At 44.0% G+C, this 17641-nt stretch overlaps 2 protein-coding genes across 2 annotated transcripts in view; one reads left to right on the top strand and one right to left on the bottom strand.

Annotated features, from left to right (window-relative positions):
• Positions 1 to 10555, top strand: part of COL9A3 (collagen type IX alpha 3 chain) — a gene marked incomplete at both ends in the record, with an annotated part of 32211 nt that extends 21656 nt beyond the window's left edge. Inside the window, 10 exons of the mRNA XM_082292958.1 lie at positions 1813 to 1866; positions 2774 to 2845; positions 5835 to 5870; positions 7221 to 7265; positions 7491 to 7523; positions 7900 to 8046; positions 8406 to 8460; positions 9147 to 9329; positions 9583 to 9660; positions 10380 to 10555. Of these exons, the coding sequence (XP_082149084.1) occupies positions 1813 to 1866; positions 2774 to 2845; positions 5835 to 5870; positions 7221 to 7265; positions 7491 to 7523; positions 7900 to 8046; positions 8406 to 8460; positions 9147 to 9329; positions 9583 to 9660; positions 10380 to 10555 (879 nt within the window). The remainder of the gene's footprint in view (positions 1 to 1812; positions 1867 to 2773; positions 2846 to 5834; positions 5871 to 7220; positions 7266 to 7490; positions 7524 to 7899; positions 8047 to 8405; positions 8461 to 9146; positions 9330 to 9582; positions 9661 to 10379) is intronic.
• A 1821-nt stretch (positions 10556 to 12376) lies between these two features.
• TCFL5 (transcription factor like 5) lies at positions 12377 to 16867 on the bottom strand (the record flags this gene model as incomplete). Its single annotated transcript, XM_082292651.1, has 6 exons — positions 12377 to 12490; positions 13001 to 13142; positions 13559 to 13799; positions 14520 to 14679; positions 15245 to 15431; positions 16137 to 16867. 6 exons carry the CDS (start codon positions 16865 to 16867, stop codon positions 12377 to 12379), a joined length of 1575 nt encoding a protein of 524 aa, XP_082148777.1.
• Positions 16868 to 17641: the final 774 nt, after the last annotated feature.

Raw genomic sequence — 17641 nt, 5'->3', positions numbered from 1 at the left:
AGAGCTCCTGGGAAGCCGTGGAAATGGACTTTGCCACCAGCACATGACACCTGAAATCCTCCCCAGTCCTGTATCCCTTTCCTTGGAGCAGTGGAGAGTGATTCCCTGCAAAACCTGAAGCCATGCTTACAACAAAACTGGGAATAACTGCATGGCTCCGTGCTGTGTCCCTGATCCATAGCAGAGATGATAACAAATAGTTATCATCTAATAACTGTATAGATAACAAATATAGAGATGATAACAAATAATATAAGGAGGGTAAAACTCTAATTCTGATCCCACTACTAAAAATTCTTGGGTACCTTTTTCATCTTGTCACTCCCCAGCCAGTGCTGCTGTTGGGGTTGGATCTGATCTTCTAGTGGTTTTGTTGGTTTTTTTTTCCTTTCCTTTTCTTCCCCCCCACCCCCCACATCTTAATCTCATTTTGAAATCCAGGAGCCTACAGCAAGTCTAATATGATTTCTGGTATGTGCCACTTGGAAGAAATTGAACTGCATGATTTATTGTTTGTGAGCAGCTGCTGCTTAAACTCCCAAGGAGAGGGAAATCAGCTTTAGAAATAAACTGTATTAATAATGTTTGCTTTTATGTCTGCAATTTCTCATCAAAGTAGCTGGCCTCACAAAAGGTACCACATTACTGCAGCCAAAAAGCAAAAGCAGCTGAGCTAATTGTGTTGGTGCAGAGTTTTGACAGGGGTGCAGTAGCAGCTGAACCCGTGGTTATGTCTAACCTGGGTTTCTCATTTCTGATTTGTTTTATTAGAATCAGAATTTATTAGTTAAGACTGGACTGTTCCAAGAGAGGTGCAGGATTTTTCCAGTGTTAAGGCTGTTTGGCTCAAAACAATTTGGGGTTTTTTTTAGCTCTGAGTATCAAGGGTTTCTCAGAGCCTCTCAGGTCCCTCCAGCTCCCACCACCAGCTCAGCAGAGTCATTTTTAGTGCAATTTAACTCAACTTTCTTAGAGCTCTGTATTTTTAATTCTCGAAGTTCCTTACTGAATTACAAGCAGAAAACAAAAGTGGAAGCAGTAACCATGAAAATTCCTGAGCAGTTGTTCAGCTTTTTGAGGATGCTGCTGCTTCATTTCAGTGGCCAGTTTGAGGCCTATTTGTGTTCCTGAATGCTCCACCCAGGAGGGATGGCAGTGAAAGGAGCCAAAGCTGCAGCCCTGCCTCGTGACAGAAGCTTGCTGAAGGCATCTATTTCAAGAAGACAGTTTACAAAATGGGATTTAAATGCCTAAATTACTTAGGGTTTTTTCTTTTTTTCACCCAAGATCTTTATTGGATATGTGATTTTTCTCAGGAGAAAGCAATAGGGACTCCTAATGGTAATGCTCATGTTCTGTCTGGCGAGCTCTTAAAAGCCTCTGCTCTGACAGCATAAACTGCTGCCTTTTTCTACATTGCTGGAACCAAGGATGTCCAAGCAAATGGATGCAATTGCCATTTTTCATTTCCAAGGGCCTGCAGTACATGTTTTGCAGTAGTTTCCTGCAATCAATTAAAAGCATAATGTTGGGATAGCAGATCCCTCTAATGGATGTTGTCTATGCTCTATCACGCTGCCGATCTTTGCTGTCCCTGATCTTTTCTACTCATGAGCATGGTATGTTCTTAAGCACTGATTATACAAATGAGCCTTTCTGTTAATAACAATGCTATTAGCAAAGCTCAGCAAACACCAGACACAACTTTGCAGCACAGAACTGCACATTCCCTCTCTCTGCCAGTTCAATTACACAAGTGACTTACCTGACCCTAAATTTTCTCCTTACCAAAGCTGATCTTTCTCTTTCCAGGGACCACTCGGCCTCCAAGGCCCCATAGGAGCCCGTGGTGTCCGAGGTTTCCAGGTCAGTGCTGAGAGGGGTGATTATGGGCATCGTGTTTTGGCAGATCAGTGTTCTCTGCACACCTCTGGCCAGACAGTTGGGTGATGGCAATGAGGGAAAGGAAGAAATGTCTTTCCATTTGCCAGAACCAATGCAACACCTTCATTACCACAGGATGGTAGAAAGAGCACAAAGCCAGATAAGCTGCCTGCAGGTGCAATTTATATTTAGTGTTTGTTTGCAAAGGGCAGGATTGAGTTTTGAGCCTGTTCTCTGGCACAGGGTGCCCAGAGAAGCTGTGGCTGCCCCATCCCTGGAAGTGTCCAAGGCCAGGTTGGATGGGGCCCTGATCACCCTGGTCAGGTGGAAGGTGTCCCAGCCCATGGCAGGGGGTGGAACCAGATGATGTTTAAGTTCCCTTCCAACCCAAATTGTTTTATGATTTTTTGAGTTTCATAGGGACACCTCAATTTCTCCTTGATCTGGACCACTCTCAGCCTGTATTTCTTCAGTGAATTCCTCCTCCCTTTTGCTGCACTGGGGACTCCAGTATTTCTCCCTCCCTTCTCCAAGGGAATGGGACCTCCACTCTCCACTGACACTGGCTGAGGGGAACATCACTTGGTGGGATCACAGATGTTGAAGGTTTATTAATTTTAAGAGGTTTATTAATGAAAGACCCAGGCCAAAGGTTGGAGCACCTTGGCATGTGCCTGACCTTGGCTGTGGGCCAGGACAGAAGCTGGAATGAGCTGTACCAACCAACACAAGTGGTCCCCAGGTCCTGGAGGGGAAGGGAGAGAGATCATCCAAGACAAATAACCTTTCTGAACACGTTATGGAGGCTGGTGAACTCTCAGGGTGTTGAAGGGTGCAGGGTTTCCTGGCACTGTAAGCTGTAGCTTGGCTTTTGTTGTTTCCCCAACAGGGGCCCAAAGGTGCCAGTGGTGAGCCTGGCCTTCCTGGCCCGACTGGGATCCGTGGAGAGACAGGTGACAGGGTAAGGACAAGACATCTGTGGCTAATTCCTGTTTGGGATGGGAATTTAGAGGATAACAGGAGCCCAAAACCTGGTGTAGCTGATGTGTGTGTGTTGGGTGTCCTGCACACCCTGAGGCTGCCCAAGTCAGACCCTAGGGTAGGGAGCAGGACTTGTGCATCCTGTCCCCTCTGTTCCTGGTTTCTGTTTCACTTCAGAAACTCCCACTATTTTCAGACAGGGTGGATTGTTTGAAAGAAACTTCCAGGCCCTATCCTAGCCAGAATAGAGGGTGTTTGGGATTTTTCCCTGCTCCTTACACTGATTCCACCAAAGCCTGACTCCCCAGGAGCACAGGAGAGCTGATTCATTAATTTTTGTTACTCAGATGCTTGATTAGACTCTCTGGTTTTTTTTTTAATTACAATTTTATCAGTGACTTTTCTCTCTGAACAGCAGCACACCTGGCCATGCCACCTCACAATAAATATGACTTTTTATTTAAATTAGTTCATTCTCATTGAAAAGAAGCCAGCAGGGCAAATGGAACAGCATTTGCTGGGGGCTTGCAGGAGAACAGGAGCCGTGTGTTCACCAGCTCCCTCCTCCCCAGATTTAAGGTGAAAGTTTTTAAAAAAAGCTTTAAGTTGCTGTCTGTGTAAGGAACGGCAGCAGCACCACGGGGGTTCCACAATGGCCCTTCTGTGCTGGCTCCAGGCAGGTTTAAAAAAGCCTCTTGGAGTGACTGTGAGCTGGAAGTGTGAAACAGGAGGGTTATTGTGGAGCTGTGGGGCTCTGACTCCATTCAGGCCTTTGCTGTGGTGAAAAATGTGCATTCAGAGGGGAAGAGGCCCCTGCATGAAGCACCCAGGGAGCTGCTCCAAGCAGAAGGAGGGAAAACGTTACACTTGAAGCAATAAAAAATAATCTAGGTTTTATTTCTGGCTCTGAAGTTCAGTGTAGTTACTCTAAGATGTGATTGTTGATTGTTCAGAATGAGAGGGAATGGCCTCAAGCTGCACCAGGGGAGGGTCAGATTAGATACTAGGATTTTTTTTTCACAGAAAGGGTTGTTAAAGCATTGGAACAGGCTGCCCATGGAAGTGGTGGAGTCACCATCCCTGGAAGTGTTCAAACAACGCGTGGATGTGACATTTGGGGACATGGTTTAGTGGTGACTGTGGTGGTGCTGGGTTTGACCCTAAACCCTCAGATTGTGTTTTTATAGCCTAAACAAACATCCTGTGCTGCTGGGGGTGGTGGCAGCTGCTGGGGACACACAAAGAACCCCAAGATCTGCCCTGGGCTTGCTTTACTGCTGGTCCTGGCGTGGATAAAGAGCAGAACTGCACACACAGGATCGATGCAATTACCCTGTCCCAGCTGCAGCCAAGTCACCAAACTCTCTCGAAATCAATTGAGGCTTTTCTGTGAAAAAAGAAAAATCCCCCATGCCTGAGCTAACAGGTACTGACAGGATTTTTCACAGTCCTTGGACTGACTGTGGCCAGGAACATAAACCAGCATTTCACTAAATGTGTTCGCTGGCATGAAAAATACAAGTGGTTTAGTGCATTTGACTGAAAGATATAAAATAGCATTGAAATAAAATACATCAACCATCTTGCTGGAGTGGGATATGGGGAGGAGAAGGATTTGACTGTTGTTGCTGACTGAGGTAGCAATAGACAAATATTTTTCCTAAGGATTTTTATTATGATCAAATTCCTGAGGATTCTGGATGCCAGCAGCCACCTGAGGTATTTAGGGCTCCCTACTGAAGCACTAAATACTTGGCCAAAAAGATGAGTTTTGTTTAACTGATCAGATGAAACACGTGTCACGGCATGGGGCTGGCAGTCCTAAACTCCTTGTTCCTGCTGCTAGGAATTACCACTGCAGTGAATTATAGTTTTGAATGGAAATCCTCTGGGCTAAGCTTGTCTTTGAGGGAATGTTCCTTGCAGAACTTGGTCTTTGGTGACTGAACTGTGTTTTATTGCCATAAACTTCCATGGAGCCTTGAGACTCTGTGAAGTCAGAGGTATAAACTTAGATGAAAATGTTCAGAAAGGAATATATTGCTTTTGCCATCAGCAAACATAAAATGAGTATTATAAGCAGTTTTAGCCACTCTTGCATTTCTACATTCCATTGTCTGTTTTTCTGAGTTATATTTCATTAATAGAAATCCCCCTTCTTTTTAACTTAGTGCTTGACTTGAGCAAAATAACATGTCCTTGTTCCATGTGTTTGTCCTCCTCAAGGATTCTGTTCTGCTGAGCCATCTCTAGATCTAGTTAATAAAAAAAAGATCAGTTTGCAGATGCCAGATTGATGAGAGTGCTGTAGAAATCCTGCTTGAAGGGTAAAATGGTTGAATTTCTCATGTAGATTTTGCAGTAGAGAAAAAAATCAGGGGCTCTCCTGAACTCCTTATTGGCTCAGCTCTATGGAACAGAAAAGTCACAAATAGGGCTGAAAATGTCTCATGTCCTCTCTGTGAATGTCAGGTAGATAAAGATGGAATGATTTTTCAAATTGCCTGGATTATTCCTGGGGTGATAATCAGTTCATCATCTCAATCTATTTTATTCCTATGGCCATGTTGTTCCATCAATCTTTAAATCAGGAACACCTCATTCTAAGTCCTAGGAAAACTGACAGTCTAATAAAGCCTTGAAAAAGCATCTTGGCTTTTTGCCCTTGTGGTATGAAAATATTCTTGTTGGTTTTATACCATGAATAAATCCAAGCTCCTCCTCACATCACAGGCTGAGAAATTGTCCCACAACACAAACCAGGGACTGTGGAGAGTGTCACAGAGCTAGCAGGGGTGCTTAAATCCCTTCATATTTCTAGGAAGTGTGAATGAGATTTGTACCCTCTTACTTGGCAGCTGGGAGACTGATTCCTGACCCCTTGCTGAGTGAGTGTCTGACCTCACCAGGAATTCACCGGAAAGTTACAGTTTGAGCTCATTTGCCTTCTTTCTCTGACTTATTTTCAGGGTCCTCTTGGTGTTCCTGGTCCCAAGGGGAACCAGGTAAGTGGTAGCTTTCATGCTGTTGTCAGCAGAGGCATTTAAACCAAACCTCAGGCACAGCCTTTGACAGCACAAATGGCTTTTTCTCCCTCAAATGAAAATATTCTGCAGCGGAAACCAAAATCCTCTTTGGTCCAACATTCCCTGCGTCGGCACAGGTGTTGTCTGTTCTAATGGAGACTTGTGAAAATGCTGTGATACAAACACCAGGCCCTCGCTGTCAGTTTTGTGGCCACAAGGATCTGTGCAGGAGCTCCTCACATCAAATTCTTCACCCAAGTTAAGTGTAGAAGTGCAGCTGTTCCTCACCTTCATGTGCCTGATGAAGGATATTTCATCCTAACCTCGAAGCTTGGCACACTAATGAACTGGTTTAATCTTTTCCTTTTTACTGCTCGACTTCCATGGTTGGTTTAATCTCAGCAATGAGCTTTTGGGCCAGTTTTCATCAAATATATGGCTTTTATTAAGGCATGACTGTGTTCTTGCAGAAAATGAGGCTTTCCTAGCAAGCCTTCCTGGTTTGGTTTATCAGTATCAGCATGGTCTCTGTTTTATTGCTAAGGGGAAAGACCAACCTGATCTCTGCTTGTCTAGGAATAACTTCCTCTGGAAAGCCATGGAGTCACCATAACAATGTTCATTATGTGCTGTAATTACAGTGTGATGAGCCAGCTCTGCCTTGGGCGGGACAGCGATTGCAGGGATTTGTGTCACCCCAGCCATGCTCAGATTGCTCAGGCAGCTGCTGGCTGGAGGTGATCAGCAGTGATGCTCCCTGGCCTGGCTGGTACAATGGGTGTCACCAGAGCTTCAGCCACTCTTGCATTCCTGTCCCCAAGAGTGGAAAGGGATGTTCCTCACCAAGTGATGGATCACTGCAGTTTGAGGGTGGGATGAAGCTGTTGTTCCTGGGACCCTGCTCAGGAAGCCGAGAGAGCAGGGACACTCAACATTTGGCTGTGGCTGCACACCCACATTTTCTGTGAGACACAGAGCAGGGGGACCTGAAATTTAGATTCTGTGCTTGAGGAATGCCAGTGCCAGCCTGTGGATGTCTTTCATGGCCAACCCATCAGGGGTCTCATCTGTGTGAATTCAGCCTTTCAGCAAGGTCCCAGTTTGTTGCAAAGGGCACCCAGTTCTTGTGCCAGCTGCCTTGTGCCACCCGTGCCCTCATCAGCAGGGGAACAGCTTCTGTGGAGTTCAGCTTTGGGAAGAGAGAACTTCCTCCTGCTGGAGCAGCTGTGGCTGCTGAGAGCCCCCAACTCCCTCAGGCTATCCAGGCCTCAGGGTGATCCTTGCTGTCAGCAATAGGTGGTGCAGTGTTAACTCTGGTCTCTCTCTCAGGGCATTGCTGGAGCAGACGGCCTTCCAGGTGACAAAGGAGAGCTGGTAGGTGTCCTTAAATTCAGTAGAGTTGACTTCTCAAATAACAGATGGGTCCAGAAAACCATGGATCACTATGGTCAGTCAGAATTAATCACCCAAAATCTCCAACCCTGCTGTGAAAAGAGGGCAACCCAAGCCTTGCACGTCACAGCAGCTTGGGAGATTGGGTTTCAGATATGCATTTTCTGAATGAATCACTCGTTCTTATCTCCCTTTCCTTTCTTACAGGGTCCCTTTGGTCCCCCTGGCCAAAAAGGAGAGGTAAGTGTCAGACACTGGGGGCTCATGCCCCAAAGGATTTAGGAGTAAACATGACTATTGCATCTTTATATGATAAACTCTGCTCTGGTGTCATTCCCTAGAATCAGCCTTTCTTCACAATCATGCTATAAAATCTATGAGCAAAATGGGGGTTTGTGGCATTGAAAATATTGAAATATGTTTGATAATTCTGCTGCAACAAAGACTCCTCTTATCATGACCTATATATGCAAAAATACCCTTAGGATGTAAGAAATGTATATGATCACCCAGATCTGTTTAGGAAACCTGAATAAAGTCTTTAACCCCCAGGAGAAAAGAATGGACCATGTCTTCCATTTTAAGTGGTTTTGGGTTTTTTTATTCTTCACTGCAGCCAGGAAAAAGAGGAGAACTTGGTCCAAAAGGTGTCCAAGGACCTAATGGGACAGCTGGAGCACCAGGGATCCCAGGACATCCAGGACCCATGGGGCACCAAGGGGAGAGGGGTGTTCCTGGCATCACGGGAAAACCTGGACCTCCTGTAAGTGTCTGCTGCTTCTGTGGCACAGCCAGGGAGCCTGTGAAGTGAATAAATGGATCGTGGGCTTTGGGTGCTATCCAAAAAATAATCCTTGGATTTCAACAGGCAAAAATAAGGCAAAATAAACCCCAGATTAAATATCTGGTCTAACATTAAAATTAATCTCTGCCATTTGTACAGCAGAGTTCTGAGGGGAAGCTGTCATCTTTTGAAGAGGGGAAAGAACCCTCTGCTCTTCATGCAGGACCCTGTGCTGCTTCCCGAGCTCCTGGAAATGTGTTTTGTGTCCCGAAGCTCCTGCCAGGGCTGGTTACTGATAAGGATGTTTGTATAAGGACAAATTCTTCTGTTAATTGCAGGGCAAAGAGGCCAGTGAACAGCACATCAGAGAACTCTGTGGGGAAATGATAAACGGTGAGTATTACTGAGAGAAAACGGACTTTAATTACCAGATGAGTAGATCCTGAGCATAAGACGGCTTCTGAGATTTGTTAATTTTCTGTCTTGATAAGAAAAATATACATTGACCTTTAACATAAGGAAATTATTCAGGTCACCTTGTTGGGGATGTCTTTCAGTGTTCTAAAATTAGTATTTTTAAGTGATTCATCATGGCAATGGTCAAAATGCACTGAAAGCAGCTTTGATGCAAGTGTTGTGTTTGACCTCCTGCCCTAACCTGTGTAATTCTGAACTTCACCTCTCTTCAGTGCACCTCATTTCCTTGGAGCAAGGCCCCAACGAGTGTCCTTCTTTCTTCAAAGTGACTGTTTTGCTTTTGGAGGTTATATTCCCCATTTGAGATGAGGTCAAACTCTGAAAGTTTGCTTCAGAAAGCTTGTTTTAATTATTTAAGTGTCATTTGTTAGAATACTTGACAGCCTTTAAAGTGGTTTTAGAAACAGGAATAATCAATGGCTTAAACCCCTGCAGATTTATGATTAAATCTCCCTCTGTAAAAATGGAAAAAAACCCCAGAAGCTACAGGTGAGCTGAAAGGACAGATTCAATGTTTCCTGCTGCCAGGAGCAGTGGCAGGAAGTTCTGCCCGAGCAAAGAGTGCAAATGTTGGAGATGCAGGTTCTAATTGTGTTTTTCAGAGCAAATTGCACAGTTGGCTGCTAACCTGAGGAAGCCCTTGGCTCCTGGAATGACGGGACGGCCTGGCCCAGCTGGGCCCCCAGGTCCTCCTGGAACCACGGGAAGTGTTGGGCATCCTGGTCCTCGTGGGCCCCCTGGATACAGAGGGCCAACAGGAGAGCTCGGTGATCCTGGACCCAGAGGCAAGTTAACACTGAAACAATTTGCTTCTCTTTTTTGCCCACTGAAATAAATTCTGAACTTGTCCTGAATTCAGCACTGGGGAGAAGAGATCAGGCCTTGGTGGAGTTCTAGTGGGAGTTTAGGGGTGCCACGTAAGCAAAGATCCTCGCAGTGTCCAGAGAGGATTGGTAGCTTCTCTTGTTCTCTCCCTTCCTGTCCTTGGCTCCAGCTGCAGAGCACAGCTCACTGTGGAAATTGTGTTTGTGATTAAAGGTGACACTGGTGAAAAAGGAGATAAAGGACCTGTTGGCCAAGGTATCGATGGGCCTGATGGTGATCAAGGACTTCAGGGTAAGTGTGGGGAAATAATTTAATGTTCCATCATTGAAGTAAAGGCTGTGAGGAAGGACAGCTCTGCATGTTGGTGGCAGTAGATTATCAGCACTAATTTAAAGGTGTGTGACAACTCTGAGGCTCTCCAGATTGAGGGAAAGGATAGTGCCTGCTTCCTGATGATTCCTTTATTAAAAGATTCAAGATTAATTTATGCAAATTAATTAATATCATTAGAAACTTGGAAGAATATTCTTTATTTTGCTCACCTGTTAAAGCAGCTTTTCTAATTGGGATTACACCTGTACAATGAATAAACTGCAGGCACCAAAAGCAGGCTCCGCATGGACAGAATTTCATAAAGCAAGAATATTTATAACCATATTAGCTTAAATTCTTCCACAAAGTTTATATCATAAAATTTTATAATATTTATACCCCATTGTCTCAGAATCTTCCATAAAATAATTGCATTAATCCATGTCAATAAACTGCTAACCCATGACACTCACACAGCCAAAAAAAACATTGACCAAATTAGGGATAAAAAATCCAAAGCACATACTCCAGATTCAGGGTAAATTTATTAAAAACACCTTGTACTCAACAGGCCATAACAAGTGTGATGTACAGACACTCAAAGTATATTAAGATCTCTAAAAGCAACACATATATACAGATATTAAAAAAGAAGAGACGGAAATATTTCATTTAATCTTTTCCCCTCTCTTCTTTAGGACCACCTGGTGTGCCTGGAATTACTAAAAACGGCCGTGATGGTGCTCAGGGTGAACCCGGGCTGCCAGGGGATCCTGGGACTCCTGGGACTATTGGGGCTCAGGGAACACCAGGCATATGTGACACGTCGGCTTGCATGGGAGCTGTTGCAGCATCAACTTCCAAAAAATCATAAACCAACAGTACAAGAAGTGAAGAAGTGACTGAATATTTAAATAAACAGTGCATTGTAAGAAAACAGAATCCTTCTAGTGCTAAAAGGACAGATGCTCCTTCTATTCTATTAAGTGGAGACTTTGACACAGTTCTATGAAAAAGAAAGCATCAGATGAAAACTTTAATTAAAAGATGCTTTATGACTATCTTTTCCTCCCCCCAATTATTTTCCAGAATTTTTACTGCTAAACAACCTCACCTTTCCTTCTTCCCTTTGTTCAAGAGACCTGCAGGAGGAAGCATTGCTCCTTTTTACCATCACCCCCCCATGTACTAAAGATCACAACTTTTTGCTAAGAAAGTTTGAGCCTTTTCCATTGAATTCCTTGGTGCTGCTCCCACTTTCAGTCCTGCAGGTTTGTGCACTCAGACACGTTGTTAAGGCACTCAGGCACCGAGCTGCCTCTTCCATCAGTGGAAATCAGGCATTTCAATATCCTGTATTTTAACCTTCTGGCCTAAGCAATGACCATTGCTTAAATCTGGGCTGCAAGTTAGAAACTTTCAGATTGCACCTCAAATATTTGCCAAGACTAGTAAACAACAATCCTCTTGCAAGAAAATTCTGCAAAAGGAGTAATGTAAATATTTTAATTTCCAGGGAAGAATTTTTGTATATTTCCATATGATAACAAAGGAAAGGAAGTAACAGCATTTTCATGACCTCTACTTCAGCTATTTGCACAGTAATTGTGATGGAACCCCACCTAAGAAAGGATGCTCTTTTAAAGTCCAGCCAAAACCACCTGTATGAACTGTTGTAAAAATAAAAGGAGATTTTTTTTAACCTTTTCTTTGTGATGGTGTAAGTGTCATTATACAAATCAAATTAACTTGGCTAAACTCCATTTTCCACAACTGGTTTTACTAGGAGTGTTTGGACATAAATTGCTGCAAAATTGTTCTTACCCGTGATTTAAACCAGTATTAATTTTGGTAGAACTTTTCATACTTTAAAACTTGCTAGCATCATCTATTTAAAAAAATTAATAAAACCACTCTCAGCTCACACACAGTTCTATTTCTGTCCTATATGCCAAAGCCTCTGAATGAAGCATCATATTTCTCTTTAAATATAAAAATAGTTTGTGCATTTAAATATCTACTCTTTAAAATACACCACTTTTGGTCTAAAGTAACAACACAAGAACCTGTTGGACAGTTGTGTGGCAGATGTTAAAAATAGTACTGAATTTTGAAATGCCAACACCATTGCACTACTCTTTGCAGCTAATTATGTTAAATATGTATGCAAATGCAAAATTCATAATATGCACAGTTTAGAAACTATGCACTTGTCCAAATAACCAATACAATATTTACATTTTAAATGGAAAAATGGCCATTATAATATGGTAACTTTAGTTTCTTTTTACACTGGAAGAATGAGCTTGCATCAGTCCATTAAAATAACAGGCAGATAGATGTTCTTCAACTCTTCCAATCTGTACTGCATCATCTTTGAAAAATAAAGTAAACGCAAACAATTAAATAAGACCCCAAAGCAGAATGACAAGCGAATTTTGTATAACTAAAGGGTAAAAATACTTAGTCATGACATTTTCTTGTAGCTTCTGGTCCCAAAGCCGCTTGAACAGGGCACTGATTTCCATTGCTGGTAGTTAACTTCCATTTCCATTTGCAATAAAGAATATTTTCTTTAAATCTCTGTTTATATATATTTACAAGTTACACTTTCAAATTCCTAGTTAGCATGTAAATGGAAAGAATAAAACACAGTTTGGACTATAGTCACACAATTCAAGGTGAGCAGGTCAGGCTATTTGGTCTCCATAGCCGTGCGGTTTTCTGGTCCTGGACACATTACACATGAGTCTGGTCTTCCAATTTTTAGTCTCCTGCCTGTTTTACCACAGAACACAGTCTCAAATTCCTAAAAAAATCGAAATACAAAAAATAAATGTTATATTTAATGTAGATATTTACTTGAGATGCTTTTCTCATTACTGCCTTCAGTAGGAAGGAAGAGGGGCTATACCAGCAGGTTTTCCAATACACACACTCTCCTAAAAATTCTTGGTGCCAGATTTACTCTGGAGCTGCAACTACTGCTGAGGAGGAGGGGAGGAATGATTGAAGATGACCTTAATTCTATATTGTTGTCGAAATAGGATCATGCTCAGGAATTGGGTAACTAAAAAAAATTCATTTTGAAATCCGATTTGAAAACACTGACTGAGGACGGCCTGTCATTTCTCACTAGTGAACTCAACCAGCTAAAAGAAATAAAAAATAAAAATTTAAAGGAAGGTTCAAGGATATGATGGGTCCTTCACAAACAGCATCAAGCAGAAGCTTTGCATCTCAGTTATAAGCTATATTATGACAGCTTTAAAACATTTCCCCTTTTTATCAGGACCAAAAATGAAATGAGATTTTAAACCTGCTTCAGGGAGTCGCCGTGCCTTTCCTGAATGTACTTGAGGAATGCAGTTGTCCACTGCAAAGTTGTTGCCTTGTCAGTGTCAATCGTGCAGAAGGGAACGAGGAGATTGAGCTCATCACAACAAACGCGGATCCTGCGCCTGCAGGCAAACACCCAAGGTTATCAACCATGGGCCAGAGGGAAGGGAAACATACAGAAAACAGGAACACTACTCACATGTGCTACCAGCTGTGGACTTTGGGGACTTTTTGCTTGCTACAAGCTTTGTATATTAGTTTTGTTACACACAAGTCACCTTATCTTTACAGAATGGGTGAAATGTTTTGAAATCTTTTTGTTTGTTTACAAAGTAAAAACACAAAGACAAGACAACCACAACAAAACATAGATATTTTTTTCCTCTAACAAACACAAACCCCTCACCTCTTGTACTGCTTTTTCTTGGAGCTAACACAAAATATGTCAAGTTTACATTTACTCTGGATAATCAGAGTATTGCAGCACCAGTATTTCAGGCTTCAAAACGTGCTTCATGGCCCCTACTCCCAGAATTACCTCCTGTCTCTCTCCAGGCGGTTGTGCCTTTCCCTTCTCTGGGCACTTCCATCCTGGGAACCACTTTGTACCTGCACACTGGAGCTGGACTGTGCTGACTGCCAGGGGCCCTGGGCAGCTGCAGTGCTCTGGTTGTTGTCCCGGGCATTCCGAATTTCACCGAGAGGTTTGCGATCCATGTTTGGATCCAACAGATTTATTCGGCTGCAACTTCTGTTTATGGCTTGCTTGCATAAGGTGTCTTGTTGGAAAAATAAAGATGAAAAGAATGACCTATTTATTACTCTCCCACTAACCTGAAAATAGTGATCATGGAAAGCTTTTTTGGAGCTTCATTTATGTGGAATAATCTTAAAAGCTTTACTGCCAGCCCACATTGATTCCTACAGCAAGACATGTCCTGCAGAAGGTCTAGGGCACTGCTTGCTATTCCAAGATCCACACAGCTTCTATTTTCTCAGAGAGCCCGCTGAGATCATGCCTGCCCTTGGTGAGCACTTGAGGCAGCCCTTAAAATGTTCTTCAGTTTGATATTGACTGCATCTGCTCAATCAGCTTGGGGGTCAAAGAATGTACCCCTCTGCCATGGGGTTTGGTAGTGTTTGGTCAAAGGCTGGACTCAGTGATCTTGGAGGTCTGTCCAACCTTAATGATTCTGTGATTCTAAAGAAACCAGTCACTGACCCAAGGCCCAGTTTTTCAAAGGTACTATGTAACCTCAAGCCTGCTCATTTCAAGACAGAAGTGCTAAACAATTTTGAAAGTATAGCTAAACTCATGGGTGTTGAACTTTTTTTGCAAAATCTAGCCCCATGTTGCCTATAGAGCATTGCTGCCATAAAAACTTCACCTCCCACACTCACTAAAATCATATTAATTCCAGAAAAGACACAGATCCAGAAAAAAAATTAACATTTGATGACCAAGAGAAAACTAAGTGAGAAGAAGATAAATGGTTTACCTCCAACTTTAATCCAAACTTCCTCGGGCAAAGCTTTATTTATAGCACCTACTGTCTGTTTTGTGGATTCAACTTCCTGATAGAGAAAAGGGAATGTCTTGGGTATCCCAAGGTCTTGATGTTTGGCAGCTTCCAAAATAGTGCAAGATGTTCCACAGGTCTGTGAAAACAAAAAGGAAATACTTACAGGACTATATACATTAAAACAAAAGAGACTATTTTGATATCTTTCTGTTAGCTTCTTAAATTGCTTTCTTAAATTACTTCTTCAGGCAGAATAAATCCCAAATACACACAACCATGAGGTTTTGACAGAGTGATGAATTTTGGGGATACCTCTGACATTTCTCAGTGCCATGCTATCGCTTTTGCTTCAGAGGTTACTGCAAGTTGTGGAGGGGGAAATATCTTTATCATCAAAATGAATTAGAAAGAAAGGAACCATAGAAAATGGTACGGTGCCTCCTTCTTGTCTTGCATAGATGAAATTGATGATAAACTGATAAACCCTAGAAGAAAAGAAATCTAATGGCCTACTGCTCACTACTGGGACACACATAATACAAACGCCACAGAAGTGACTTGATTGTCTTAAAGATTAATAAATAAATTGCATTACAGATCATTCTGATCATCCCTATTCAAAACTACCACAAACCTCCAGCATTCTACTACACCTAGTAAGGTAATATTATCAGCATTGGAACTTGGCAGAGGAGAGTTACCTGTGCTTGGGAAGGATTAGCACCTCCAGCAGCAGAACATGCATTCATGGTAAAGAACGGGTAAGTAAATGGTAAGGAATGTGTGGCAGGTACAGCCTTATTTTTCCCTAGTGCAGCACACCTGTTCCCTTGCTGGTGAAGAGGAACACCCACCACTTCTGAGGGCTGGCGGATCAATGTCACTAAACTTTAAACAAAAACAAACAAACACAAAACATACCAGGCTGACTGCTTGAGAATGAGTGCAGAAAAAAAAGTACAGCTACAAATATTCTAGAAACTATCACCAAGAAACCACTTCCATTTACTGTAAACAGAAATCACTGTTATTGCCATATTGCCCACTTCAGGGACCAAATAAAAGAAAAGAAATATCAGCCAAGGAGGTATTTTATTCTGTGCAGTAACAAGGTGCTTCATGCCTCAATAAAACATTTTGTCAGCACATTAAGATAGGTACAGGGTTAGACTGTAAAACAATATTTTTGCTCAAAGTTTTCCCCATAGTCAGGCCTCCACATTATAACCCGAATAAATTGTTATTATTATTATTATTACTATTATTATCAAAAATCTACTTTGCTTTTAGCAAACTGCATATTATAACTAGGAAATGTTCTCTCGCCTTTATTTACAGTACATGCTATCAAGAATAAAGTTGTAAAGTAATTAATTTTGGAACTCCATGCTGTACCATTTATGTAATAAACAGAGGGGCCTAAGCTGAGCTCAGTGGAGTCGAAGCCACGTTTTATGGCACAGTTTAACAAAGCCCAACCCATCCTTCTCATGTATTAAAACAACCACTATTCTTAGGTTTCACTTAGCAAATCACTTTTGAGCTACATGATACATAGTTTAACAACAGAAACTAGAAGTAATTGCAACACACTTGTTAAGAGTTACTCCAGATTCTTGGGGTTCTTGACATCTGGGGTTTTCTGTCGAGCTGCTGTTGAATCTGTCTTCCAACCGAGCTCTTACTGCAGGTTTAGATCTAACCTCTGGTGCCAGTGCCGAATTTTCAACAAATATGTTTTCCTTATTCTCCCCCAAGAAATTTTCACCCTGTTTAGCTTTTACTACACTGCTTCCCGAGACTTCTACAGAGCTACTGTTGGGCGCTTTGTCTCTTTGGTTCGCAGGGAGGCTGGACTCGCTAAGTAACATCATCCTGAGCTCCTGCAAGTCAGCATAGCCCAGGTGTGGGTTAGAACTCGGCCAGTAGCTGTCACAAGGCAACCCTGACTGACAGGTAACTGGGCAGACCGACTGGTTCCCAGAGCTGTTGGATGAGCCCCCGTCCTGACTGGTGCTGGGGGAGGGCTGCTGCAGAGGGGCGTCTGCAGAGGGGCCAGGCGAGGAGAAAGCGCTGAGCCTGGCTTCCACTTCACCTTCACTACTCTGCGCCTCCGTGTGTGAGCAAAGTATGTGCTGCAGCTGGGTGTACTCAATGTCCATCATCTCCACCAGGCTGGCCTCGGGGGTGGCGAAGCCAAGGTTTTGCTCACCAAAGGAACTGTCACTTGAGCCTCCAGGTCCGACAGCAACGGGAGCGGGGTCAGGAACACTAGCTGGGCTCTGAGGAATGGTCTGAGGCTCCTCGGGGGCTGATCCTGACATGGCTACAGCAAACCTAATCAGTTACCAATGTCCCTTTCAACAGAAAACCGTAAAACCTTCAACAATTGGCAGTACTATCCATTAAAAAAACCAAAAGGCAGAAAAAATTGCACTTAACACTGATTGGCGAGGTAACAGAGTGGGGACCAAACTGCCGCTGGCGGGGTACCTGGCACCCTGACCATGTCTCCCCCCCCAGGTGAGACCCTCCCTCCCCCTCCAGCACAGCTGCTCACGACAAACGGCCTTCACCTGTCCCCGCCCCGGCCTCGGCGGGGAGGCTGCGGGCACTCTGCGGCCTGACACCCCCTGAGACAGCGCCCGGACGGCGGCGGGGCAGCCCGAGCGGGCGGGAGCGGGACCCCCGTGGCCGTGGGGGGCCGTGGGGAGCCGTGGGGAGCCGTGGGGAGCCGGGGCGGGCAGGCCCGGGCGGGGCGGGGGCAGCAGGGGACGCGCGGCCCCTCAGCCCGGCCGAGCGCTGCCGAGCGCGCCGCGCACCGCTGCCAACGGCCGCGCGTAACCGCCCCCGCGCGCGGCGCCGCCCGCGCCCCGCCCGGCCCCGCCCTGAGGCGGAGCCGCCCCCGCCCCTCCCTCAGGGCTGAAAATAACCCAGCAGGGAGCCCCGGCCGGCCAAAATCGGCGTTAGTGGGTTTGCGTCGGGGTTGGGAGGAGATAACGAAAGAGAACACGTGGCCGCAGTGTGTATTTAGAGACGTACTTCAGGTTCTGGACACACGGTGTACTGTTTTAGCTGATTTGCGGGGGTTGGCTGGG

Source organism: Coloeus monedula (assembly GCF_965178545.1).
Source record: "Coloeus monedula genome assembly, chromosome: 17".
NCBI lineage: Eukaryota > Metazoa > Chordata > Aves > Passeriformes > Corvidae > Coloeus > Coloeus monedula.
This window is presented reverse-complemented; position numbering and strand designations above follow the sequence as displayed.